Here is a 26,189-nt window from a genome sequence, read left to right on the forward strand (position 1 = left end):
TCGATTCTTGAATAGAATTGCGTTTGGTACCATGTTCATTTGATTTTGTTTCAAATCAATTTCTTTTAATTTTTAAATAATTTTTATAATTTTTTCCCTTTTTTCTTTTCTTTTTTCTTTTTTTCCTTTTTTTCCTTTTTTTCGATTCTTTTTTTCTTTTTTTCTTTTTTTCATTTTCTTCTTCTTCTCGGGCCGGTCGCCGGCCCGGACGAGAGCTAGCGACCTCACCAGAGCGTTGCCGACCCTCGTCAGCCGAGCCTCACCGGTGGCCAGGCGGGCTTAGGCGTCGCAAGGCTTGGCCCTGCTAGATATGGCGAGGCAAAGCCTCGCCGATGGATGGGCTTGCCTCCGGCAAGCTCGCCGAACCGGCTACCGGCGACCGGTGGCAACGGATGGCGGCGACCAACGGCAAGCGGGCGGCGGCGGGCAACGGTTGCGGGATGGCGGTTGATGAAGAAAAAGAAAAGAGAAGAAAAAGAGTTTTGATTCTCAATTTCGATTGGAACAAGAATCATATATATATTTTTATTCTTGATTCTACTCTCAACTGCTCGAGAACAAAAATTTTACCAAACGCGATTCTGGGCCAAATTGATTCTAAGAACAAAAAATCAGAATTTGGCCATGTTTGGATGGTTACCAAATAGGGCCTTAGTGTAAGCATCAAAGATGACGTGAAAGAAGAAAAATGTATTGAAGAAATGGAGTAGCATGAACATATTATTAAAAGGATTAGGTGCATTTTGGATCGATACACTAGGAAACATCTTCCTTAGAAGCTTGTCCATATTCATCATCTAAGTTGTCTCAACTTGCAATATTAAACTTGTCATCTTTGTTGAAGCAGGCACAAACTTTCAAACTTCGCCTAATTTTCTGCATACTTTTCTAAACGCTTCGAGCTTTCCCCACAAGTTAGCTTCTTTAAATCCTCTATTACCTTCATCATTGGTTGGACCATAGAGTTATGGAGGCACTCACCACAGTTCCCATGGGACATTAAGCTAAGTTAATGTCCTGGTAACAAATTACATATAGATAAAAGTCAAAATACCCGTTACATTGTCAATTGCTACAATGGGGGCAACCACTTCAATTAATAAACGTTGACAATACCAATAAGGGGAAAAAAGAAATATGCAATGCCAAAACATCAGATCATATTGATAAAGAAGCCAAGTCTTCGTCAATCGACCGACATTAATTTGAGTAGTCTTTGTTCTACCGTATCAAGAACGCAAAACGGGGTCTAGACGCACAATGACCTCGGCTATTTCTAGACAAAGGGAGCTAGACAAGCTATTCAATTATGCGAGTGAAAGGAGCTTTGGATTCATTCACTCCATAACTCTTGTGATGGTTTCCCCCCACGAAAGCGACGCTCCGTTTTTCTTTAATTACTCCCACACTTTGTGACCACAGCAAGGGATAAAAGTTCAAAGGCCTGTGTGGCTTGTGAAGGAAAAGACTAGGTTTAGGGGGCACATGGGTGTGGATCGTCTCCTGGGGCTCCGATGTTTCAAATCAAAATTTCTTACCATTGGCCAAACACCAGCGTGCTTCATTGGCTGATGTCCCCATCAAAATTTCCAATTCATGGGCCACGGAATTCTCAAATCATACACATAAGATCTCTCTCTCTCTCCCCGGTTCCATCACTAGACGACCGTGCCTTTATTGTGTTATCTTCACCTACTCCCTCCTAACCCTACTAAAATCAGGATTGTTTACTCGGACAATAACGTGGTGGATGGTTTGCAGGATTTGGAAGTCATCGATTTTCGTCTCTTGAACGTCTCGCGATTGCTAAGATTGGTAGGACGGTGTTGAAAATGTTGCTTCAAGATATTAGGAAAGTAAGCACTTAACTAAACCCGTTTTTTTTTTCTTCCCGAAAAATTTGAGAGTTGCCATTTGAATTCATGATGAGTTTGAATCTCTTCACAAAAGCAAGAACGCAATTCCCTTCAATAACAAGAGATTTGCGCAACAATAACGTCTAATTAATTGCGAGACTTATTATTTAGATGGTCAGATTCATGATGATTAATTTGTGAAACTATTAAAAATTATGATATTATTTATATAAAAAAAATTTCATGACTTGCACAATCGAGAGCAAACATGATAATTATTGGCTTGTGCCTCATGCGTCGCTAAGTGATCGAGATTCCAGCGCATCTAGCCCCTCCAAGCTACTAAATGTTTTTGAGCTATGATCCTTATTGAAAATGACTAGGATTAAGGTTTATCACTGGTTCACGTAAATCAGATTTGACAGCTATGGCCCATCTGAACAGCCTTTTGTCACTGACTTCATGTCTCTTCCTCTCTCTTTTTTCTTTTTTGTTTAAACATGAAGATGGTCATCTTGCTTTACCATTGCCAACCCAAGGAATATATTGCCCATTGTCGCAAGAATTCAACAGTCCATGACCCACCACGCCTGTCGAGATGTGAATGAACTCCTGTCCTTTCGTAGATTTTAAGAGCCAGGAATCCACACGTACGTAGAGGATTAAAGAAAACAGCTATGTGAATGATTTGAAAAGATATATTGCACACCGATACGGATTATCCGAATAAAAAAATAAAAACATTCGGATCATTTCATATGAATTGATAACCGATTGACATAATATTTTATTCGTTTTCTACTGTCCATTCTTACCATTGTTGCCAATCTTACTTACGCATTTGATCCGATGATAGATCTGACTTGTTCTAAGCTCTTCACGTCGACATACCCTCATATTTATGGAGCTCACTAAATCCTTCTTTTCCTTTAGCTCAAGTCATGCTCGGGTTGTGCCGAATATCACCTATATTCAATCTCTTCCCTAGTTCCAAAATGGAGAAACACTTTGCACAAGTTGGACGGCTAGACCAAACACAACCATAATTACAAAGGTCAAATTACATAAAATTAACGCGAGATCGAGCGTCGTCGATATTCAAGATCAATCTAAACCTACAATCAATCGGATTTGAATAATCATCTCAACTCAAAAAACAAAAGGCTATGTTCAAACTTGAGTCATAATCGTTAATCAAGACCAAGAAACTTGGTGGAGGATGCCATCTTTAGCATCTCAAATTAGGCAAAAATCCAGGTAACTACAAGTGCTAAAAATGAAGGAGGAGGAGGAGGAGGAGGAGAGGCCCTGCCGGAAAACGACACCGCTTCACGTGCGAACCGGGAGCTTCATCTTCTTCTCCACTCAGATCGGAGAAGGCCAGGAATCATCATCACTGTCCGAAAAAAGATTCCATCTTTTGTCTCCTCCTCCGATCCTTATCGTTTGACGCGAAAACCAGGAAACCCGAAGCTCCCCCACGATTCTCGGACCAAATGGAATTGCCCGAACCACCCAATCCCCCAAACCCTAATCCCCAAATCCCCGCCCCTCGGAACCCCGCAATGCCCCAATTCCACCACCGCCGCGCCCGCTCCGAGGTCGGTTTCCGGATGCCCGATGACGGCGACCCCTTCGACAATGCGGCCTCGGGGAGCTTCGAGGACCTCGGGTCCGAGGACGACCTGCTGAGCACGTACATGGACATGGACAAGATCGGGGACAAGCTCGACGGCGGGCCCGGATCCGGCCCCAGGCCCGACAATGCCGACGTCGTCGGCGGCGGAGGAGGTGAGAAGGGCGGGAGGCCGAGGCATCGGTACAGCAATTCGGCGGACGGGTCTTCGGTCTTGGAGGGGATAGAGGCTAAGAAGGCCATGGCTCCTGATAAGCTGGCGGAGCTGTGGGCGGTTGATCCCAAAAGAGCCAAGAGGTTGGTGTCATTGTTGAAAGTTTGGGTCTTTTCTCATGGCTCTTTGACTCGGCTGTAATTACATTTGGGCTGAAAGTTTCTTAATTTGAAGGGCTGAATTTGGTTAATCAACAATGCTCAGGTGAGGCATTGGGGAAACAATTGTTTGGAAATTGAATTAATTGTTGTCTGATTAAAGGGTTGTCCGCGGAGATTATTGTGCGCGAGCTCTTCTGGTTGAATTTTTGTGGCTCCCCCGCCCGCATGATTAGACTAAGACCATAATGTTGGTGTCAGAGAATAGTATGGAGGTTGGGTTGCAGGCTAATGGTGTGAATAATGGGTTTGGTGTGGGGGATGTTTCTATTGTAATGATGATGGACATACAACTAAACCATTGTTGCTGTGGATGCGACTACCTTGATAATGATACTTATATGACTTGCCATTAGACTACCTTGATAATGATACTTATATGACTTGCCATTCGATACGTTCACTTCTGCATTAGCTGGATTTATGTGGTGCTTATATTAATCTCTGTCCATACCATGGTCCCTCTTGTTGCTTTCAGTCTTTTATATAAGTATAATTAGATTCAAGTTTCAGGAATATTAGCTTTCAACTAAACAGTAGCTCTTCCTGAGCAAGCAGATTTTTTTTGTTCATAATTAATGCCCAAATTGATGGCTTCCTTGGGCAGCAGGGCTGTACTTTATGCTTCTTAGTTGACACAAGATAGATTGACAGGAGATGCAACCTTAGAATAATGCCAGGATACGATGTTTTTAGGGCGCCGACTTAGGATACAAATTTATTTTGAGAGCATTTAGGTAAAGAATGAGCTTTAAACGGGATTGTTCTTGATGGTTTGCATTTCTCAAGAATGGATGCCTTGCTGGACAAATTGTTTCTCGTATATTTCATGTGGAATATATTTGATTAGAAGAACCTATGCGAAATAGCATGTTGTAGAACAGGATGTGATGGCAATAATAGTAAATGCTCTTTTTTGAAACCATGCTGGACAATAGCATCCACTCGAACTATTTTAAACCCATGATTTGGCTTGCCCCTTGCAACATCATGTGATGGGGGTTTTCTAAAAGTTCTGAAATCCGAGGGATAAAGAAAGTGCCTACTGTCAGGAAAGCACTTCACTTTTGGACTTGAATCATCATCCTCATCTCTTGCTAAATCAAAGTCCTTTTCAAATTTCTAATTTTTCCCAGTTTGTCATTAACCCTTCTGTAAGGTATTTATCTCTGTGACTTGTTAGATGTTAATTCAACAATCATTTGCCGCCTTTTTTTTCTTCTTCCAGAATGCACATGAATGAACACAATGATCTGAAATATTATGGAAAAATGATTCTTTTCGTTGATTTCTATTTTCAGATTATTGTTTCTGTTGTTAGGAGAAATTTACTAAGATATTGCATTTTAGCCAATTGGAGGAGAGATGTAAGACTTGTAATCTTTGATTCATTATATCTTTTGTGCTACTCTTTGTTTCTTAAATACGTTTTGATATTCTTCACAGAATTCTTGCAAATCGGCAGTCTGCTGCTCGCTCAAAAGAGAGAAAAGCAAGGTACATCTCAGAACTTGAGAGAAAAGTGCAGACCCTTCAAACAGAAGCAACTACTCTTTCTGCTCAGCTCACACTTTTTCAGGTCAGCAACTCACAAGATCATGAATTTTTCTTTTGTTTGGTATTCTTTTTTCTGTCAGAACTAAAGATTGGTTCTCATTATGATAACTCTCAAATTATTTTCAGCGCTTATATCTGGACTTTTCTATGCTTTTCATTTGTTCTTCTGTATTTGCATAGTTATTGGCTCACTACTTAATATCGCTGTTGCTTCCTGTGCTATGTTTCAGAGAGATACCACAGGTTTGACTTCTGAAAATGCAGAGCTCGAGCTTAGGTTACAGGTGATGGAACAACAAGCTCAGTTACGTGATGGTACGCATTTTGCATAATATTTTGTAGGTTTTAATGCCATCGCAATGATAAGTGCTTACTTAGGTCAGTCAGAGAGGCAGGTGCACCTTCCGTGCTTGTTGGAACTGTTGCTTAAATGAATGCTTGTACATTAACATATTAGAAACATATCGGGATCAAGGAACTGCAACAATTAACACACTTGCAATGCTTGATTACCTGGTAGTAATATGCAAAACTGCATCTTCAGTTACTAAATGTCATAGGGAACCACTTTCTGGTGCATTAGTAGTATGTCACCAATATGGTAACCATGGTGACTTGCTGAATTTCAGTGCTCATGTCTGTAATCACCCAGTTCTTCCTTTTTAAGTTTTGGAATTGCATATTTGTTTCTTTCTTTCGACAGTACCATACAAAGTTGTTGGCTAATCTTTTGCTTAACTTTGAGCGCAGCTTTAAATGAAGCTCTGAAAAAGGAAGTAGAGAGGCTCAAAATTGCCACTGGAGAAATGATGACACCAACCGATACCTATAATTTGGAAATGCTCCAATATCCATATTCACAACCTTCCTTCTTCCCTCCTCAGCAACAACCCAGATCAGTCGACTTCCGAAATATGCAAATGCCTCAGTTCAACATGTTTCATATGAACATAGCAGCTTCAGGGCAGTCTCCGACCGTGCCTGCCCATTCTCATGGCTTCTCAGAGCTGTTGCAGCATGATTCCCTTGGTCGATTGGAGGGGCTTGAGATTAGTAATAGAGGGTCACATCTTGTAAAGTCTGAAGGCTCTACCATTTCAGCAAGTGAAAGCAGTAGCACATACTAATGTAAATTTTATGCTGTCGCACTATTGAAGCACACCCCCATTGATTTGTCTATAGATCGATCTCTGTAATCATAACATTATGAGATATTATTTATTCAGCAAATGCCATTCTTTTGATTTCTTTAAAATCCTGGACTCATGCAGCTTTGTGTCAAAAATATCCCAGAGTTGTGTTGTTTGTTGTCTTGCTTGACCAAGAGGTGTCTTGTCGTTATGGTATAGCTTCAGCCAAAAGGAAGTTACAAACGTGCATCATATGCGCGTCTCTTAGTCAAAAGCCACCATGTTACATGCCTTTGAATTTCAATTTTGAAGCAAGTTTTATACGAAGTACACCTCACAAGGTTTTGAACAAAGAAAATAATGTACCTTGCACAAAGTGTTAGTCCTCTTCTTCTGTCAACTCTAGGAACCGTCACAGCTGGTGAACCACCGTCACTCGACAGATCCTTATTAAAGTTTGATCAAGCCGTTGTCATCATGTTTGCATGAGACAGGTCATGAGACATTTTTGGAAGTGCCCCAAACTGGTATAGTAATAGGAAATTTACCGTAAACTAATTATTTTACCACAAAAAATCACAAATTAATACATATGTGACGAATTTATCATTTGTTAGTTTTTGTTTAAATTTTACCATCAAATTATTAAATTAGATGACGTGACAATTAACGGTGTATTAATTTGGGATTTTACCCTCCGTTTGTCATAAATATACTAGTTTTGTGGTTTTTTCATGATATTAATCTAATTTAATGAAAACTAATGGAAGATAATTTATCACGATGATTTAAGGTTTTTAGTAGTCAAAAAATTATTTGGATAAATTTGTTACAGATATATCAATTTTGGATTTTTCGTCATATTAACTTTAAAAAAAAAAAAAAGAGCCCACCTTATAAATCAAGGCTCGAGTCCACTGTAACCAGTCAAATCCGTCTAGTTTCTTACACAAAAGCTGAGACAGTAGCAAATTTGCCTTTGCCCTCGCTATGAAAGAAAGATTTTTTTTATCAATCAATTTTAGGGGGGTCGGCTCTTTGAACTCGTGCAGCATATGGCCATACCCTTTTTGCCTGTCATTATGAAGCTCAGTAGGGAAGCGACACACGTCTAACATGTCAGTTTGGGAGAATCAACAATGGCCTACCTATCCGACTTCCCCCTCCAATGCACATGGCATGGAACCGAATCATCTGATCACAATCCTTTCATTCTCCCAAAGAAAGAAGACGAAGGTGAAGGACGGAAGAAAGAATGATGCAGGATTTGCCTGCAATTGTTACATTGGATTACATTATCAACTGTCCTTTTGAAAATAACCTCCTGAAAAGTCAATGTCACTTGAAAATTAATGGGAATACTCAAACCCTTAGCTGGAGTGATAGACCCACACCAACTCCGTAGTTTTGTTGTTTTTTTACGTGGACTCCTAGCCATAGGTGCTATGCATAGTCCATGGGCACTCCAGGCGGCACAAATGACAAAACGCCATCTCAATTAACCAACGCACCCACATCCCTCATAGACTTCTCCTAACTTGCAACCAACACGTGTCTATTTGGTTTTGGCCAACCGTGTCCATAAGCAACACGACGCGTGACCCTCCTAAATTGCTCACCCGATAAGTTAACTCTATTAGGCCAAACATAGAGGAGAAAGATATTGCTCACCCGATAAGTTAACTCTATTAGGCCAAACATAGGGGAGAAAGATATTGCTCACACGATATGTTAACTCTATTAGGCCAAACATAGGGAAGAAAGATGCTTGTGATAGTTTGTGTGGTCTTACTCCCTTGGACCAAATGGATCACACTCACAAATCAATGGGTCGTATACATTAGTTCCTGCAATTATACATTGGTGTCATATCTGAGTTAACTAGCGCATCCACATCCATCGTAGGCTTCCTCTAACTTACAACCAACATGTGTCTATTTGGTTTTGGCTGGCTGTATTCGTTAGTGACAAGACGCGTGACCCTCCTATATTGCTCACATGACATGTTAACTCTATTAGGCCAAACATAGGGGAGAAAGATGCTTGTGATAGTTTGTGCGGTCTTACTCCCTTGGACCAAAATGGATCATACTCGCGAGCCAATGGGTCGTATATGTTAGTGCCCACAATTATCCAGTGGTGTCACTATGACTTTTGTGCTGTAACTGCGCCTGTCCACGAAATGGCATCAATACTAGACTACATGTGCAACTGTCATTCAAGCCATATGTCATGACCCTAGAGAAAGCTCAGTTTGCCAAATGGTTCACTTCATGTATTTGAGGGCAGTTCAAACAGTTCTGTCAAAGAGGGACAAACAGACAAGCCCTTGTGGAGGGCGGTTTCATTGGTGGTGAACCAAACTGCAACTAGAGAAAAGTCCACATGCCCTTTCTGTGGATCTGATTCAATCCTGAGCAGCTTTGGTCCCTGGTAAAGAGGACCTCTTGCTGCTCTGGGGGGTCACAGTATCTGCTCTGACCCTACACATTTTGGAGGAAATCAGCAGAATCTGGGACAGAAAAAGAACAGGGAAAGGCTAGAAAAATTTTGCAGGCCTTATTTATTTCTTCTGCAGTGAGTATCTCATAACTCAGGGTGGAAGATGCCAATGCCGGGGTTATCACACCAGGTAGATAAAAAAGAAGGGGATTATCCATATCCTTGATGACCTTCAGTTTCCAATTCTCTATGCAGTCAAAGCACCGAAATTTCAGTACAAATTAAATCAGGTTCAATTCATATTCATTGAATGACTGCATTGCCAAAAGTCGGTGCTAGAAGTATTGCCCTATACATAGTTTATTGTAACATTAATCTTTAAATATCTTGACTTAGTTACGAAAAATATACTTAAATACCCACCTCCTCGATAATATTAAAATAATTACTGTCCAAGACAGACAAATTCCAGGATTTGGTAGAGAACTCTTTGCATGGTGGGAAGTAGAAAAGGATGCATCTGTTGTGGTCCATATATTTTATATAGACAATAAATAATGAATAAATCAATGAGCATACTGATTATCAAGTTGTTCTATTATCCACTTGTCGGGACGAGAATTTTCGTATCATGATTATTAGGGGGACCTTTTTTGGCTTTTATATTAGGAAAAATAAATAATAATAAGAGCCTCCGATATCGTTTTTCTTATACATCATGAGAACGATGCATGCATGGATGTTGATGGACCGTAAAGCCCGGACATGCATGTGCTCGTAACATGGTAGGCCCTCCTAATCCTTTTCAATTCGAGCTCTCTCTTTCTGTTGTTCCCTGTACTAAACAATAGCAGATGAGAATATAATAGCAGTAATTAAAAAAGAACGACTGGTTTGATTTAGATTGCATGGCTCGATGAAGACAAGTGTTGATTCCTTTTTTCCATGTATAATTAGAAAACAATTATAATTGATCAGTTGATTGTCCTTCAATTAGTGAGAGGATAATGCAAGGAACCTGCTGATAATTTGCCGACGAACTGGTCCGAGAAACCGCCAAGAACTCTCCTTGCGACACGTCGTTTGATGTCTCAATAGCTTATTAGGCACAATAAAGAACAGACAGACTTTGCCGAATGGGATTTAACTTAATCCTTGTCAAGGTCGGTGGGTGATCGTGAAGCCCTATTGTTTAAGCTCTTGATCAACCAAACAGCATCGACCAATGCTCTATCGTACCAAGGATTAGGGTTCTTGATTCTCCATTTGGCACCTCGTAGAGTTGCCCAAGACACTAATTAATTATCGAGTCGAACATATTTTGTCATTAATTCCGACTGTCACATCAACGGTTAGTTAACATAAAATGAAATGTCTCGCACATCAAATCCTATAAAAAGAGAAAGCGAATCGTCCCCATGAATCCAATCCATCACATGGTCGAATGTGTTCAATCATACCTCAATAATTATCTACTAACTATGCCAACGACTGAACATCTATCTGCAAAATATGGCACAAGGGTAAGGCGAGGGCTTTCATAGGTCTCTTAGAGAGTGTGTGAATGGATGAAAGTAGGTTATACTCATGAAGGGAGTTCAAAGGAATCTTCTCTTTTTGTGCTATTAGGTAACTGCACTGCATGATTGGCGCCTGGTGTAGGGTTGTAGGTAGGTGGTTGTTTGTGTGCGAAACCAACCCGAGTCCACACATGCAATTTCTTGTCCGCGTGCCGACAGAAACATTATATTAACAGACACCCAACAGATGAACACGTAAACCGGGGGAATAAAACAAAGGACGCCCAACAGATGTCTTGAAGTCAAGAACGGATCTTCTCGTGGCAGTTACCATAGAACTCCCCTCTAATTGTTGAGTTCTTAAGTCAATGAAACATTTGCCAAATTTACAGTGATCAGACAGGGCACCTTATATTGAACATGGCTTGATAATGCCATAAATGGAGATTGCATGATATATACATTTCAATCGATTGCAAAGCTTCGATCGAGCAGTATGGATATCTGCTCATTTTATAAAACGTTCTTTGGTTTTTATTTCTATAATGTTACGACATATGTCACTGAGACAGAGACATATAATATAGTATATGGACAATACAATTTCTCGGTCTATTTATTTGAATCATCTATCACAATGTCTTGACTTTACATTTCCCCTGTGTTCCATCCCATCTTAGTTTATCTTGGTTTGCGCAATCTTGGGAGAATAATTAGCACTTCCTAATATATTGCCATTACCCGCACGTATGGAGCAAATGAACAAAAAGAGAGCATTGTTGGCATGCAAATTATACACTCAAAGATAGAAGTTAAGTAAAAATAAAAATAAAAAGGAGGAAGAAAAATGCAAGGAGATGTTGAGATGGAGCATGTGCAGGTGGGGCCCTTTAGGCTTAGCAGTTGGTAGCCCAAATTGGAACAAATGCATGTGCACTTAATTTCTGATCCCTTCTTGCAAAGAAAAATAAAATTTGAGGCCTGAAAGAAATTGATTCTTTGTTTGTGGCCTTCGACCTTTTTTAAAATCTTTTGTCCCTTTCCTTTACAATCCCTACACCCTCATAGGCTCTTCAATCTCTGCTGCCTATATAAGTGAACCTTCCATCTCCCATTTTGCATCAAGCACCAAACACTAACCAGCAAACGCTTTCATCTCCTCTCCTCCCTCAATCTCTGTCTTTCTACTGCTATATTCTTTTTTAGCAAAGCCAAGCCACATCAGAAAAAAGAAGCAAGAATGGCTAATTTTGCAGCAATCTCGGCTGTTGCTCTTGTGTTCCTGTGTCTCAAAAGTGCTTTTGGGGATTATGGAGGCTGGGAAGGCGGTCATGCCACATTTTATGGGGGTGGCGATGCATCTGGCACAATGGGTAAGTTCAAAAAAAGATCAATAGGGTTTGCTGAAAAGACCAATATGATATGAAGTTAAACTTTTAGCTCTTGAAAGAATAGACTAGGTCTATTTCCTTTGTCAAAATGTCCATTGGATAAGGAAAGTAACTAACTTTTTCCATAAAGTGAAAACCAATTCAAAAAGTAAGACAAGTCTTTAATGTCTAATGTGACAAGCAAAAAGTGCTACCTTTTTCCCTTCAAAAAGCAGTATACTTTAGGCCTTGAAACTTTAACTTCAACCAACGTACCATGGGCACGTTGAGACTACGTGCCTGATCACACGTATAAATGGTTCAAAAATTTTCAGGAGGTGCTTGTGGGTATGGCAACCTGTACAGCCAAGGCTATGGCACCAACACTGCAGCTTTGAGCACTGCCCTGTTCAACAATGGCCTGAGCTGCGGGGCATGTTACGAGATGCGGTGCAACGACGACCCCAGGTGGTGCCTCCCGGGGACCATCATGGTCACGGCAACCAACTTTTGCCCTCCCAACTTGGCCCTCTCCAACGACAATGGCGGCTGGTGCAACCCCCCTCTCCAGCACTTCGATATGGCCGAGCCTGCTTTCTTGCAGATTGCCCAGTACAAAGCTGGGATTGTCCCGGTTTCCTTCAGAAGGTAAACAGCAGTAGTTTCACTGCAAATTTGTGGTTATTTGTCGCCAATTGGGCTTTCAAGTTTCAACATTAAAGTCCACAAAATCTCCAATGCGTGACGAAATAGACTTATGGCTCATTCTTGATCCTGACAGGGTTCCGTGTGTGAAGAAAGGAGGGGTAAGGTTCACCATCAATGGGCACTCCTACTTCAACTTGGTGCTGATCACCAACGTGGGAGGTGCTGGTGATGTCCATTCCGTTTCCATCAAGGGCTCGAGGACTGGTTGGCAAGCCATGTCAAGGAACTGGGGACAGAACTGGCAGAGCAACGCCTACATGAACGGCCAGGCTCTCTCCTTCCAGGTGACCACAAGCGACGGGAGGACGGTGACCAGCTACAACGCCGCACCGGCCAATTGGCAGTTTGGACAGACATTTGAAGGGTCTCAATTCTAAGAATCTCTAGAGGTCTTCGAGGTGTGACTTTTTAGTAAGTACTTGATAAATTTGTATATGAATTTGAGTGCCAACGTGTGCCAATGTATTCAAGAAAGAGAGGGAGAGGTGAAGTGAGAAGAGAAAAAGAAAAAGTATAGGAGAAGATAGGAGCCCAGCTGGGGTCGTTCCTATTGCAGAGGTGGCTTTTTGGCACCCGCTAGGTAACTAAGAATTTGTGTATCCAGACTATGCGAGCTTTGTAGTATGGGAAACTCCATTGTTTTGGCTACGAATTTATAAAGGCCAGGATTGCTATTGGGGATATCGTTGCCCTCGATTTGAACACTTGTGTTAGGCCCATTCGATGTCTAATTCAGATTGTGCTTTGGTGCTCTCTCGCAGAGCAAAATCATCGAACGCAACCAAGGAACACATGTAACATACGTCCTAAGTCACCATAATTCTAGTAAAACAGGTCTAAAATGAAATGTCATTCTGATCGGGTCGATAAACTCTAATGAGACACAGTGCCAAATGAGTCAGTATGCGAGAGACATTGATGGGCTTAGATTGGTTAGGAAAATGTTGGGCCTTCGGTTAGATGGCATAGGAGTCTATTGAATAATGTGTGACTCTGGCCAAGTGCCATAGATTAAATGAGATAACTAGTAATCAATTGGGCCCAGGTCTTCTCCAGCCTTTAGAGATGCAAACCAAGTTCTAATGGAAATGGAAGTTCCTTGGTAGCCCAAGCCCCAGTATGGTACTACTCAGAGTGATGCCCTGTTCGTGCATTACATGAGTGCTCAATCGTTCGTTCCTTTTACTAAAAGTTCACTGTCTATTCTACTCTACGCATAGTTTTTCTTTATGACGCGTTGGTAGACAATAAACAAAGAGCTGTACGAATAATAGAATTTTGAAAGTAAAGGGAGATAGAAAAGCCATAATTAATAATTAATGTTGAAGAAGAAAGTAGCGGGCCCTACTTATGAACATACCGAAAGATGTTTGATATATTTCCGTGCTATCAAATGGGTTGAGATAACAATGCACACTACGTATTAGAGATGTTCAAAAGAATTAGGAGTTGCCTGACCTACCCAAAATTGGACCGGACCAGACCAGACCAAATCGGAACCGGCAGTTCCCATGGGAATCAATCCGATTCCTAATTCAAATTTATTGAAACCAGTAAGTATCACTCTAGCTCTCAGTTATGGGTATAAAATCATCTACTTATCCACCTAAACTAGATCGGTAATATATTTAATTTTTAAGAAAAATTGATAAGAAAGAAATTTAAGAAAAAGAAAACTATAAAAATCCCTAATCTAAAGTTCAACACCCATTAACTAAGTACTTGTTTTATCTCACTATCACCTTATACAAGTCGTCTCTTTATCTTTCACCCACAAGTTGACTCTCAAACTCATCACTCATTGATTCACAGTATCAATTCTCAACTTTTAATATGAGTTCAATCTTTTTACTACTAATCTTACAATTATAAATATGGAATTTATTTATTTTTTTGCTTTACTTTAGCTTATTAGAAAATGTGAAGCTTGATGTGATCAATTCCGTGAACCCACTCGGGAATCAAGGGCGCGTTTGGTTGTGTTTTGTTTAAAAATTGTTAGGGAATGAAATAGAAAAAAGTATTTACGTTCCAGGGAACAATTTTTGAACAAAACAACGCGTTTAGTAAACTTGTTAGGAATAAAAAATAAACGAAACATGTTTGGTAAATTTGGATAATTTTTTATTTCTTTTATTTTTTCTATTTTTTTCTTATTTTTCCTTTTTTTTTTTTTCATTTTTTTTTTCTTCTTTTGGCGGTCGTCGCCGCCAAGGCCTTGGCCGGCGAGGGTCGGCTCGCCTTGATCCGGCGAGGCCGAGCTCGCCCCGGCGGCGGGCGAGGCGCGGCCTCGCCGGCCACCGCCGGGCGACGCCGGCTCGCCAGATCCGGCGAGGCCGAGGCTCCCGGCCCCAGGGCGAGCTCGGCCTCGCCGGATCTGGCGAGATCGAGCTCGCCCGGGCGGCGCGAGGTCGGCCTCGCCTTGATCCGGCGAGGCCGAGGCTCGCGCCGCCGGGCGAGGTCGGCCTCGCCTTGATCCGGCGAGGCCGAGCTCGCCCGGCGGGCGGGCGGCGCGGCCTCGCGGCCACCGCCGGGGGCGAGGCCGAGGCTCGCCGACCGCCGGGCGAGGTCGGCCTTGCCGGATCCGGGCGAGATCGAGTCGCCCGGGCGGCGCGAGCTCGAGCTCGCCCGGCCATGGCGAGGCCGCCCTCGCCCGGCTACGGCGAGCCTCGGCCTCGCCAGGGGGACGGCGAGCCTCGGCCTCGCCGGGCCGGCAAGCCTCGCCGTGGCCGGGCGAGGCCGCCGTCCCTCGTCGGCCGGTCGCCGGCCATGGCGAGGCCGGCGACCGACCAAAAGAAAAAAGAACAAGAAAATAAGAGAAAAAGAAAAAGAAAATAAGTGTTTTCAAAAGTGTTTGGATACAAGAAACACAAAATTTGTGTTTCTTGTTGCATTTTCTTTTTTGTTCTCCAGGAACAAAAAGAACAAAAAACAGAAACAAAAGGAACAGAAACGCACCCAAACGCGTTTCATTCTTTTGTTCCAGGAACAAAAAAAAACAGAAAAAGTGTTTAAAAAAAAAAAAAAGAACACAACCAAACGCAGCCAAATTAGCTCAACAATCCGATTCTCAAGTGCATTCATAGAATCAATTAACAACTCCCGATTTCAAATTTTTCGAAATGAGTTGGGAATCGTTCATTTGGACCATACTCATCCGGATTATGTATAGATCTTTGTGAAGCCAATAAATTATTAATCTATTTTAGCAATCGAATCAAGATCACTCGAAGAGAACTTACTCGCGGAAATTTTGTGGTGGAATCAAAATCTCAGCAAATGATTTACGACGTTTCATTTCATTGAATAGATTCCTGGACAGGTAGCTAGGAAAAATCGAGAAAAAACGGCCGCCGAGTCTTTTGTCGCACAAAAGGCAGCGGGACTTTCCCGGCACTGACAAATGAGGAGCAGCATCAGGCTCTGTACAGCAATACTCGGACCTCCATTTCTCAGACCCACCACTGCAAGAACCTCCGCCTTCTCCTCTCCCTGTCCGAATCCGATCGGACTCGGCCATCGTCGTCGTCAAAATCCAATCTTTCTTCGAACCCTGAATTCGTCTCGCTTCGCTGCTGCGGGAGCCAAGCTCGCGAGGATGTCGGGTCGAGGAGGCTATGTGGAAGCTCAGAAATTGGTCAGCTTCTCTCTCTCCCCGACCTCCGCCCTCGTCATCCAGAAGGGGGACATCACCAAGTGGTCCGCCGATGGGTCCTCCGATGCCATTGTCAGTATTCTCTCTCTCCCGTTTCGATTTTTCTTTTTGGGTCATGTGGGGTGATTGTGATTTGTTCTGGCTTCATCGATCGGGCGATTCTTGACTTTGTAGCTTGACTTCTAGAGAGCTGGGTTCGCATAGACTGTATGAAACTTATTCGGATTGATTATTAAAGTGCTGAATCTTTTGGACTTCGTATGGAATCGTGGCTTTGAAGGAATTTAAGCCTTCGAGTTGCGGCAAGTTCCTGTTTTCAATTTTTTGTGATGATCAAAAGAATTTCTTTTCTGAGTTGCATGAGTTGATTTCGTGATGCTTCATGTTGACTCGAGTCTCGGGAAAAGTCTGTCCTGTCCCGGACCGTGTCTAATTCCTCATTGTGAAGTTGAAAACAAAGCTGATACGAGCGCAATGGATCGAATGCGACCCTGACGTTATACGATGATGGAGCTCTTGGAGATTGTGTTGAGGAGTGCATTGATGTTGAAGGGTGGATGTTTTTTCTGTAGGCTAATCCAGCAAATGAGCGAATGCTTGGAGGTGGTGGTGCAGATGGAGGTTACCTCTCTTGAGCTTGGCTAACTGTGTGTCATTAGTTTTACACTAAAACTATATAATTTCCTCCTCTTTTTTCCGATTAGCCATACATAGAGCTGCCGGACCAGAACTCCTAGAAGCTTGTTATAAGGTCCCCGAAGTACGTCCAGGGATCCGCTGCCCGACAGGAGAAGCAAGAATTACTCCGTAAGCTTTTCCTGCTTAATCTGCATACTAGGGTTCCACCAGGACAGTAACCTATCGCTTGTCAATTTTTAATTAGGCAAATCAATGAGGTTTGTCATACTATATCTATTCGTTGTCTGGTTATCCAATGCTTTTCAAACAGAGGCTTTAGGCTGCCAGCATCCCATGTGATCCACACAGTTGGCCCGATCTATGATGCCGATAGTAATCCTCAAGCGTCCCTGACAAATGCTTACAGGTATCTTGCAGGGAATTTCTATTCATTCAGTTCTTTGCCCCATTTCTCATGGAATGCTAATCATTCCGCACTTATTATTACAGGAACAGCTTGACTGTGGCCAAAGAAAAGAAGCTTCAGTACGTTGCATTTCCTGCTATATCCTGTGGAGTTTATGGGTAAGTTGGCAATAATTGTAAACCTCAACTTCTTAAGTTCACACCAGTCGCATCTATGTGGACATCAGTTGAAAATATATTGATTAATCTTCTGTAGGTGCTTGACTATGATCCAATTTTTTAGCTACATGTTTCATGAATTAGAAATTTTAAATCCATAGGAGACTTTATGGCAAAAATGAGGAATGCTTGTAGTGTGGTTCAAGTAGTTTTTTTTTTTCTTGTGTATGTGTGCATCTATTTGTCAGTGTGAGTGCGTGAGACAGAAATTGTCTGACCAAGTGCTTGTGTTTTCTAAGCTATTACTATTCCTGATCTTATTTTTTCCAGATATCCATATGATGAGGCTGCCACAATAGCTATCTCTACGATCAAAGAATCCTCAGATGGCTTGAAAGAGGTAGGTGTTAATGTATTACTCAGCCCATCAACTTCCTAGTTGAAAGGAGGTCCTTACCATATCTTACTGATTTAAAAAAGCAAAGTAGCACTTGGCAGTGCTTCTTTACTAGTGCCATGTGAGATATCATCAGTCGCACTTGAAAAAAATGCTGAACCACTATTTTGGATAGATAATGTATAGTATAGAGTAGTCTATTCCTTTCCCGGCATTTTGTCTAAGGTCATGTCAGTGCAATCTTTCTAGTTTGAGTGCTTCAAGCAATAATACTTACCATTGCTGTAGTCAGTAAGCTCCTCAACATGAATTATCATGGAAGAGATTGACCGTTTCTTTTGCAGGTACATTTTGTTCTCTTTTCAGATGATATTTACAACGTTTGGTTGAGCAAGGCAAAGGAATTGCTTCAGCAGTAGATATTCACCAGCTGTGGCGCTGTTATCTCTCATTTACTGAACGAGACAAATGCCAAATGGGGATATTATCATAATATGAATGATTAAGCTGATAATAATGGTGAACTTGTGAACAAAACATTTTCTGTTTCTTGGCTGGCCGAGTGATCACTTCTTTTACTAGTCCAGATTGTTATGTTGCTGCCTTTGCATAAGATGGATGACATAGACTGTGGCATGTGCTGTACAGTCGAACTTTTTCTTTCGTGTGAAAGAACTGATATTAAGCCTATTCGATAATTCTGTGGCTCTGATATTGTTGTTTTCCTATTTGGTAATGAAAAGAACCGGATACGCAGTAAGCAACCTACATGAAGAACGCCTCTTTTCCTACACTCTGCCCCAAGCGAAGGTGCTCTTATTGTTAAAAGTTGCCAGTTATGTTTATTTAACCCGTGCTTCCTTAATATATCACTGATTGGAGATGAGAGAGGTTATGTTTGCGAAAAGAAACCTAAAAGCACCCTTCTTCTCTGGAACTCTTTGAGCGGGCCTTCAAAGAGGTGAAGAGAAGACATCAGTGGGGGGACTGCTGGGCAGACTTTGTTCTCTTGTGCAGAAGAATAGAGCAACCTTGAGAGAAAGGGTTATCGTGCAGTTCCCTGATCTCATTTTACTTTCCCTTGATTACTTATATAGTACACCCCTTGTTCTTTATCCAGTTTCGTTGGACCCATCTCCGTTATCAATGAGAAACCAGAAAAGTTTTCACGCTTTGGAGTTTCAATCATCCGACGTTGCGATATCCCTCCTAACGTGAGAGAGGCCTATAAAATAACGTAAAAAAGGCCTTTGAAATTCACCCATTAAGGCATATGTTTCTTGGGGGCAGAAGGGAGATATTTATCTCCTGCAATAAAGGACTGGGGAGCAAGAGGACTACGTGAAAACATGTCGGATTGATGAAATCATCAAGTACAAACCTCAGTCACTTGTGAAGTCGATGAAGGGTATTTCTATGTTCAGACAAGCGGTTGACACTGCTTCTGCCGCGATCCGATTGCATTCTGATAGGACAAGGAAAAAACGAGGTTGATGAAGTGAAGTACTAGGGACCAGCCAAAGGCATCTTCATGGCAATCAAGATTGACATGACATTTTGCTCCCCATTGCAATGATGGAGCCTCAATCCGCAAAACAGCGCCTAAATTGTGTAGTAAGCTCTTGGCATGGATGTCTTGGACTCAACTTTAGCTTCACATATTTTTGTCCTTGGATAAACCTCTTGGGAGCTTGCTGATAAGACTTTCATCTACTACTTTGTAATGCCTCGAAAAGTTCCTATGGAGCATTCCGCAAAACCTATCCACATGTTTCTCGTACCTGCTGTACAGCGCAGGAACTGTGATGGATATTATAGTACCTATCACCATATTAAGCAAAACACTGGAAATAAGCCAATCTGTTGGATAAATAAAAAATCAGATTATGCAAATCATACAGAGGTCAAGTGTCCAAGAAAGTAGATAGGCTTCATGGGAAGATATAATATGAGAAACATTGATCCTGATTATGGATTTGTTAGGACATTGATAGCGAACTCGGTGAGATTCAAGACACCATAGCAAGAGTCTATGGAGGGCAGAACCCTTAAAACCTCATTCACCTGTAATGCAAGTCACGAGACGGCTCCACAAAATAAAGTACAGTTCCAGGGGATCAGGGAAAACACAAATTTGATCAAAATCTATCAACAAACGAGGACTGAAGACAAAATGGAATTAGCACATGACAGACAATGACTGCTCATACCCTGCACTCAATCAGAGGAATATGCATACCTATATAAGCGAGTGTGTAGAATGAGAAGAAGCTACCAATTGCTGATATAAGCCACAGACAGACAACCACCTGTCAAGTAAACTAAAGGTCATTGAGAGGACTATAACTGGATAGTCATGCGTTGCAGCAGAGAAAAGAATGTATAGTGATCGGGATTGACCTATGAGACCGGACAACCCAGTGGCAACATAAAATGGAAGGAAAAGGAAACTAACTGTACAAGAACTTCTACTATGGAAATTTGATTAGTCCACAGCAACTTCCTTATCTTATGTGTCCAATTCGTTTTAAGAACTTTAATTTTGCTATGATCAATGCCTCATTAAGATCAACCATAAGGTTCCTTCACCTCGACCATCAACACATTTGGCCAAAGCATTTATAACATGACCCAAATAAGCCGCACTCACCAGTATTTGAGCAATTCTTCCAGTTGCTTATACAGAACTTCCCATCATTGAACCATCATTAATTGATACAACACCGACATTATTTAATTCCAGACCAATTCCTATTGTGCCCTCTTCAAATTCTGCTAATTCACCCGCCATTACTTCATCAAGACCATAACTACAAGCAACACCGTCACCTACTTGCAGTACGATGCTGGTATTTACAATCTCAACTTCTCTATTATATTGCTCAATACGCTCACAGATAATACTACTAATGTAATTGATCCCTATGATCGAAGCTATATACTCTATAACATAGGCCTTATCCACACAAGTAACAGAGAACATACGAAAGCTTTATTATTTTCGGGCACTAGAACAAAACCCGTTTTTACCACAAGCTTTTAATAATATGGCTGTGATCTATCATTACGTGTGACTATCTCCACTATAGAAAGAAAAATGGAAAGAGAAAAGAGCGAATCTGCTAGTAAATACTAGAAAAAATAGGCTTTCTACATATGCATCCTCCAAAAAACGATTTTTATCAGCTGTAGCAAAGAAAGGAACAAGTCAAAAAATGAAGAAATAGATATGCCTAGATACTTTATTCTATGGATAAAGAATCTAATTGATAGAGAAAGCACCGTAAAGATCAATTAGTGAGGTTTTGGGCTGATACAATAAGAACTGCTTACTTACTTATGTCATGATAGAAGATAAAAGTTAGGAATCCACTTATGTAATAAAGTCGATACCCTAAGGTATTGAGCAATGGTGTAGCATCAAATCCCGAAGATATTAAGTCTTTTCTTTATTATGAAGAAAAGACTTTTTCGAAGATTTTTCGATACATTTTTTGTATGAAAAGAAGAAGAAGAAGAAGAAGAAGAAGAAGTAATGCCTACAGAAGAAGGACTACTAAGTTATTTCTTTCATCGCCCCAAACATTCATAAGTTCATATACATCAGCTCAGTATACCTGGAAAAATAGTCTAAAATCTTTTCCAAGAGTGATATCGTGAGCCATAAGCAGTAGTCTATTAATTTTGACACGAAAAGAAGCTGCAGCATTGGTAACCATCTCCTCTGAGAAAACTAGCTCCGATAATTCTGGCAGTGGCCTGCTCAGAATGAAAAAGTAATTAACAATAATGCTTTCAGAGTAACCATTAAAAAAAGAGTAGGATGTTCATACCTATTTCGGTATACAGCATAGTTGGCATGAATGAACAGTGATATGATTAGTAGCAGCAAGACATCGGAACAAATTGATAGGAATGACAATCCTGATCTTTCAAATATAACCCAAGCAACTGTCGCGACAATAATGATGCCCAAAGAAACATGCCGCCGCCTCCACAACAGAACGTCGGCAGCTGAGGAAGCAGAAGAATTTAAGTTTCCAGTAGGACTGTACAATGAAAATGAGTATGCAGAAAAAGAAAATGTTTTAACAGGTTCGATAAAGTTATGGTAATGTATCTAGATTTGCCACAATCATACGCTTCTTTTGACAACTAATCACTGATCAAACAGGGAAAAGAAATGCTTCGTGACAAATTAAACTTCCTCAAGAAGGAGTCACAAGCATCTTATAACCGAGACACCTAGAATTGTCCAATAGAGAAGATGGATTTCACACGTGAATCCAGTAATCAAAGAGACAAACTGGTTCTAGGTCAAGGAACATAGATCTTAAACAGAAAAACGTAAAACTATATTGAGTCTACAGATCTCCAAACCCAATAGCTATATGACTTCACCACGCCCCCAGTTGCACCTCCTATGTGGCTTATTCAATTTAGAATAAGAAAAAAGGCAACGAGGAAGAAAGAACTGCTCAAATTTCGCCATTTGATCGAACTTTCGCAGAAGAGCCAACAAGATGTAACAGGTAAGGCAATAACCCAACTGATGGATAAGAATCAAGTTCCTTCTGTGTGAAAACCGCTTCATCCACAGGCATCAAACACTTAACCAAATGAGCCACACAACATGATCATATCAAAGCGCAGAAACTTTCGAAAATAGACTCTACCTTCCCTAGCGCACGACTAATCTACCGCAGCCTTTGCCTGACGATTGTGAACAGCGATTCGAACTAGGAAACGAGCATACAGAAGCAAGGAGCTCAAGGAACATCTACGGCCGAGGCGAACAATTGCAATACCTATTCCGCCGCCCATGCATTGGTGGATGGTGGATTGCCGGCCGAACAACCGGTAATCCGAGCCACCCGGAGCCGACGACGACGCCGACGGCGCCGACGGCGCCGCTTCTTCCCTGTCGCAAATATCCGCCGAATTCTCCATCAATCAACGCTCTGCCGCATCCACAGCCCGGCCACAATCAGCGTCCGAACACCGCACCGACTCAACCAGAGAGCTTCACACACCAAAATCGAGACACGCAGAAAGAATCTCGGCACAGGAGGTCGAGAAAAGCGAGCGAACCTCGGGGAAACGCGGGCATGAAGAGGACCGCCCGAGGCCGGCGGGAGCCGAGATTCGCGCGCTCGATCTCCCCGCTCCGGCGAGGCCGACAGGACGGCGACGGCGACGGCGACGGCGGCGGCGGCGCGATTCGATCGGAGGGAAGCGGCGGTTCCTTTAAGGCGAGACTCCGGAGCTTGCGGTGTTTCGTCACGGGGGTCGTTAGCTGGTCGCGACGGGTTGGTGCAGAGCACTGGGCGTGCCGAAATCGTATACGGCACACCCCGGTCGCTTTCGACACGTGGCGGGATCTCATTGGGCCGGAAACTGCGACCTCGCTTGAGAAAGCGGCTTTTTCGTCTTTTCGGCATTGCGATTAGCGAGCTGAAAGTGGCCCTTAATCAATTAAAACCTTTCCCGAGTTAAAATAAAATAAAAAATAAAAAAACACTGCGTGATCATTTGCTTTGAGTTTTTAATAATTGTCTATGCTTTTGTGGCTAATTTTTTGTTTAATCCGAAACGACTATTTTAAAAACATTTGAATAATGTCGGCATGTCACATCACGTGTAACAAAAGGCAGAAATGCATCTTGTTTTTTCATGCGAAGGGTAGACCCCTATTATTATTTTTAGGAAGAAATCGACTAATTTCGTTAAATGCCTTTTGCGCCAAAAGTGTATTTGTTCCGTAATAAGTAAATGTTTTCGAAACATGATCAGGGTGCGAATGGTAACGTTTACATTCTTTTTTTTTGTTAAGGAACAGAAACAAAAAAAGTGTTTGTTACGATTTTTGAACAAAAGAACGCGTTTGGTAACGTTTGGTCAGAATAAAAAATGAAGAAAACACGTTTGGTAAATTTTATTCTTTTTTGTTTCTTTTAATTTTTTAAACATTTTTATTTTATTTTTCATTTTTTTCCTTTCTTTTTTTTTTTTCTTTTTTCGGTAGGTCCAGGCCTCCCAGCGGCGGCCGACGGGCAGCAGCCTCGCCCGGCCACGGCGAGGCTGGCCGGCCCCTCGGCGAGGCGGAGGCTCGCCGTGGTTGGGCGGCTCGAGCTCGCCCGGCCATGGCGAGGCTCGGGCTCGCCGGATCTGGGCGGCCGAGCTCGCCTAGCCATGGCGAGGCTCGGGCTCGCGGCGCGGGCGAGGCCGAGCCTCGCCTTGGTCGGGCGAGCTCGGGCTCGCCCAGATCCAGCGAGCCCGAGCCTCGCCATGGCCGGAGCGAGCTCGGGCTCGCCCATCCGGCGAGCCCGAGCCTCGCCATGGTCGGGCGGCTTGAGGCTCGCCCCGGATCCGGCGAGCCCGAGCCTCGCCGGATCTCGAGCGAGGCCGAGCCTCGGCGGCCTGGTCGCCGGCCATGGCCGAGCCGGCGACCGGCGAAAGAGAAAGAAGAAAAAAAGAAGAAAAGAAGAAGAAGAAGAAGAAGAGAGAGAAGAAGCTCGCCCAAAATGTTTCTTCATTTTTGTTTGGAACAAGAAACAACAATTTGTTGTTTCTTTTTTACATTCCTATTTTATTCCGAGAAACAAAAAAACAAAAAAGGAACAAAAACGCAACCAAACGCGTTTACATTCTTTTTGTTAAAGCACACTTTCCAGTACAAAAAGTGTGCCGGAAACACTTTTGGGAGTGTTTCCATGCACGCCCTTGTTTTCTTTATTAAAAATGAATAAAAAAATTCATTGTGCAAACTCACGTTGAGATATGTCGTATCATTTAAACATTTCTTCTTATCCAAGCTGGAGCATTAGCAAGTCTGGCTAAATTTATTTATTCTAATGTAAGGCAGGCCATGGGATTCACCAAGAGATAATGACGAAAATAGCTTCTAGATCGAACTTTAGCTCAATCAAATTGTGGTCCATGAATTTAATTATTAATCTGTATAAAAATATTTGATACCGTCATTGCAAAACTTCAATAACTAATTGAACATGAATCAAAAGTTTAGAATCATATTAAATAATTAAAAAAAAATTAGTGACGACGTCACGTATTAATATAAAATTCATTGACCGTATTAAACAAATCTAAAAACCATTGGTGTAGTTTATAGATGACATCAATATACAATATGAACATGTTCAATTTAGTTAATGAATTGTATAAAAATATTTTATATTGTCATTCTAACAATCCAAAAACTAAATTGAACATATATCAAAAGTTAATGAATCATATTGAACAAATTAAAAATTTAAAGACGACATCACAAATTAGGTTAAAGTTCATAAATCATATTTAATAAATTTAAAATTTATAGATCATATTAAATCATTTATATAATTTAGCCATTCACTAATTGTGAAATGCCATTTGATCAAAAAAAAAGTTATGAAATATCAATGGGATATATTCACTAAATTAGAAATCTCGAAATTCATTATGGAAGTGTAATTAAATATTAAAACTTTTAGAAAATTTTGGGAAAAATATATAGGCTATGATGCGGTTAGCTAGCAACCATCGGAGGGCGTACATATCAAAAAACTTTTTGAAATTGCACTTTTTTATAATAAATTTTAGGACTTTCGGCCAACATATACCGATAAGGAAAAAGACCAGAAAAAATCCCAAATTTTGCCCAAAATAACAAATCTATCTCAATTTTTTTTTTTTTGTAATATGAAAAACCCCGAACTTTGTCAATCGCGACACATTTACACCAAACTTTTTTTCATAACACAAAAAATCTCGAATTTCTATCCGTGTGACACATTTACTCTAAAATACAGGACATTTTGGTCCTTTTACTTTTTTAAATATTTTTTTTTTCTCTCTTTCCTCCGCCGGCCATAGTAGAGAGAAGTCGGCGTCAAGCGAGGGCAACCCTCAGCTAGGTTAGGTGAGGGCCTCCCTCCCTCACCAACATCGAGCGAGGATGGCCCTTGCTAGATTAGGCGAGGGCACCCCTCACCTGACTTGGTTGAGGGCCGCCCTCGCCTAACACCAACGAGGGCCGTCCTGGCTAGCCTAGGCAAGGGTGACCCTCGCTAGACGCCGGGCTCCATCCGCCATGGCTAGTGGAGAGAAGAGAGAATAAGAAATAAAAAAAAATTTAAAAAAAAGTCAAAATGTTTTTAATAGGGTAAATGCGTCACGGTTTGCAAAAATTGAATTTTTCATGTTACAAAAAAAACATTGGATAAATTTGTTATTTGGGTAAAGTTTGAGATTTTAGTCTTTTCCCTATCAATAAAGAGAGAATAATCCGTAGCAATATTAAGAAGATAATCGAGTTTTCGTGGCGAAACGCTACACGGAGGC

The 26,189-nt window shown here is 41.6% G+C and overlaps 4 protein-coding genes across 4 annotated transcripts; 3 read left to right on the plus strand and 1 right to left on the minus strand.

Annotated features, from left to right (window-relative positions):
* Positions 1–2,957: 2,957 nt before the first annotated feature.
* Positions 2,958–6,676, plus strand: LOC104420989 (transcription factor RF2b). Its single transcript, XM_010032785.3, has 4 exons — positions 2,958–3,789; positions 5,311–5,443; positions 5,652–5,736; positions 6,172–6,676. Exons 1-4 carry the CDS (start codon positions 3,353–3,355, stop codon positions 6,546–6,548), a joined length of 1,032 nt encoding a protein of 343 aa, XP_010031087.2. The 5' UTR covers positions 2,958–3,352; the 3' UTR covers positions 6,549–6,676.
* Positions 6,677–11,615: 4,939 nt separating this feature from the next.
* LOC104420990 (expansin-A8) lies at positions 11,616–13,287 on the plus strand. Its single transcript, XM_010032786.3, has 3 exons — positions 11,616–11,886; positions 12,219–12,531; positions 12,665–13,287. The coding sequence occupies exons 1-3, from the start codon at positions 11,754–11,756 to the stop codon at positions 12,966–12,968; spliced, it is 750 nt and encodes a 249-aa protein (XP_010031088.1). The 5' UTR covers positions 11,616–11,753; the 3' UTR covers positions 12,969–13,287.
* A 2,643-nt stretch (positions 13,288–15,930) lies between these two features.
* Positions 15,931–18,558, plus strand: LOC104420991 (macro domain-containing protein VPA0103). Its single transcript, XM_010032788.3, has 7 exons — positions 15,931–16,318; positions 16,819–16,867; positions 16,951–17,053; positions 17,196–17,291; positions 17,375–17,449; positions 17,780–17,849; positions 18,191–18,558. Exons 1-7 carry the CDS (start codon positions 15,995–15,997, stop codon positions 18,263–18,265), a joined length of 792 nt encoding a protein of 263 aa, XP_010031090.2. The 5' UTR covers positions 15,931–15,994; the 3' UTR covers positions 18,266–18,558.
* Positions 18,559–19,079: 521 nt separating this feature from the next.
* LOC104420992 (reticulon-like protein B16) lies at positions 19,080–23,155 on the minus strand. The gene is made up of 6 exons (XM_010032790.3): positions 22,938–23,155; positions 22,655–22,807; positions 21,680–21,860; positions 21,464–21,605; positions 20,086–20,155; positions 19,080–19,667 (listed from the first exon to the last, which is right to left on the minus strand). Exons 2-6 carry the CDS (start codon positions 22,794–22,796, stop codon positions 19,501–19,503), a joined length of 702 nt encoding a protein of 233 aa, XP_010031092.1. The 5' UTR covers positions 22,797–22,807; positions 22,938–23,155; the 3' UTR covers positions 19,080–19,500.
* Between the last annotated feature and the right edge of the window lie 3,034 nt (positions 23,156–26,189).

This window comes from Eucalyptus grandis, chromosome 10 (assembly GCF_016545825.1).
Source record: "Eucalyptus grandis isolate ANBG69807.140 chromosome 10, ASM1654582v1, whole genome shotgun sequence".
NCBI classification, from domain to species: domain Eukaryota; kingdom Viridiplantae; phylum Streptophyta; class Magnoliopsida; order Myrtales; family Myrtaceae; genus Eucalyptus; species Eucalyptus grandis.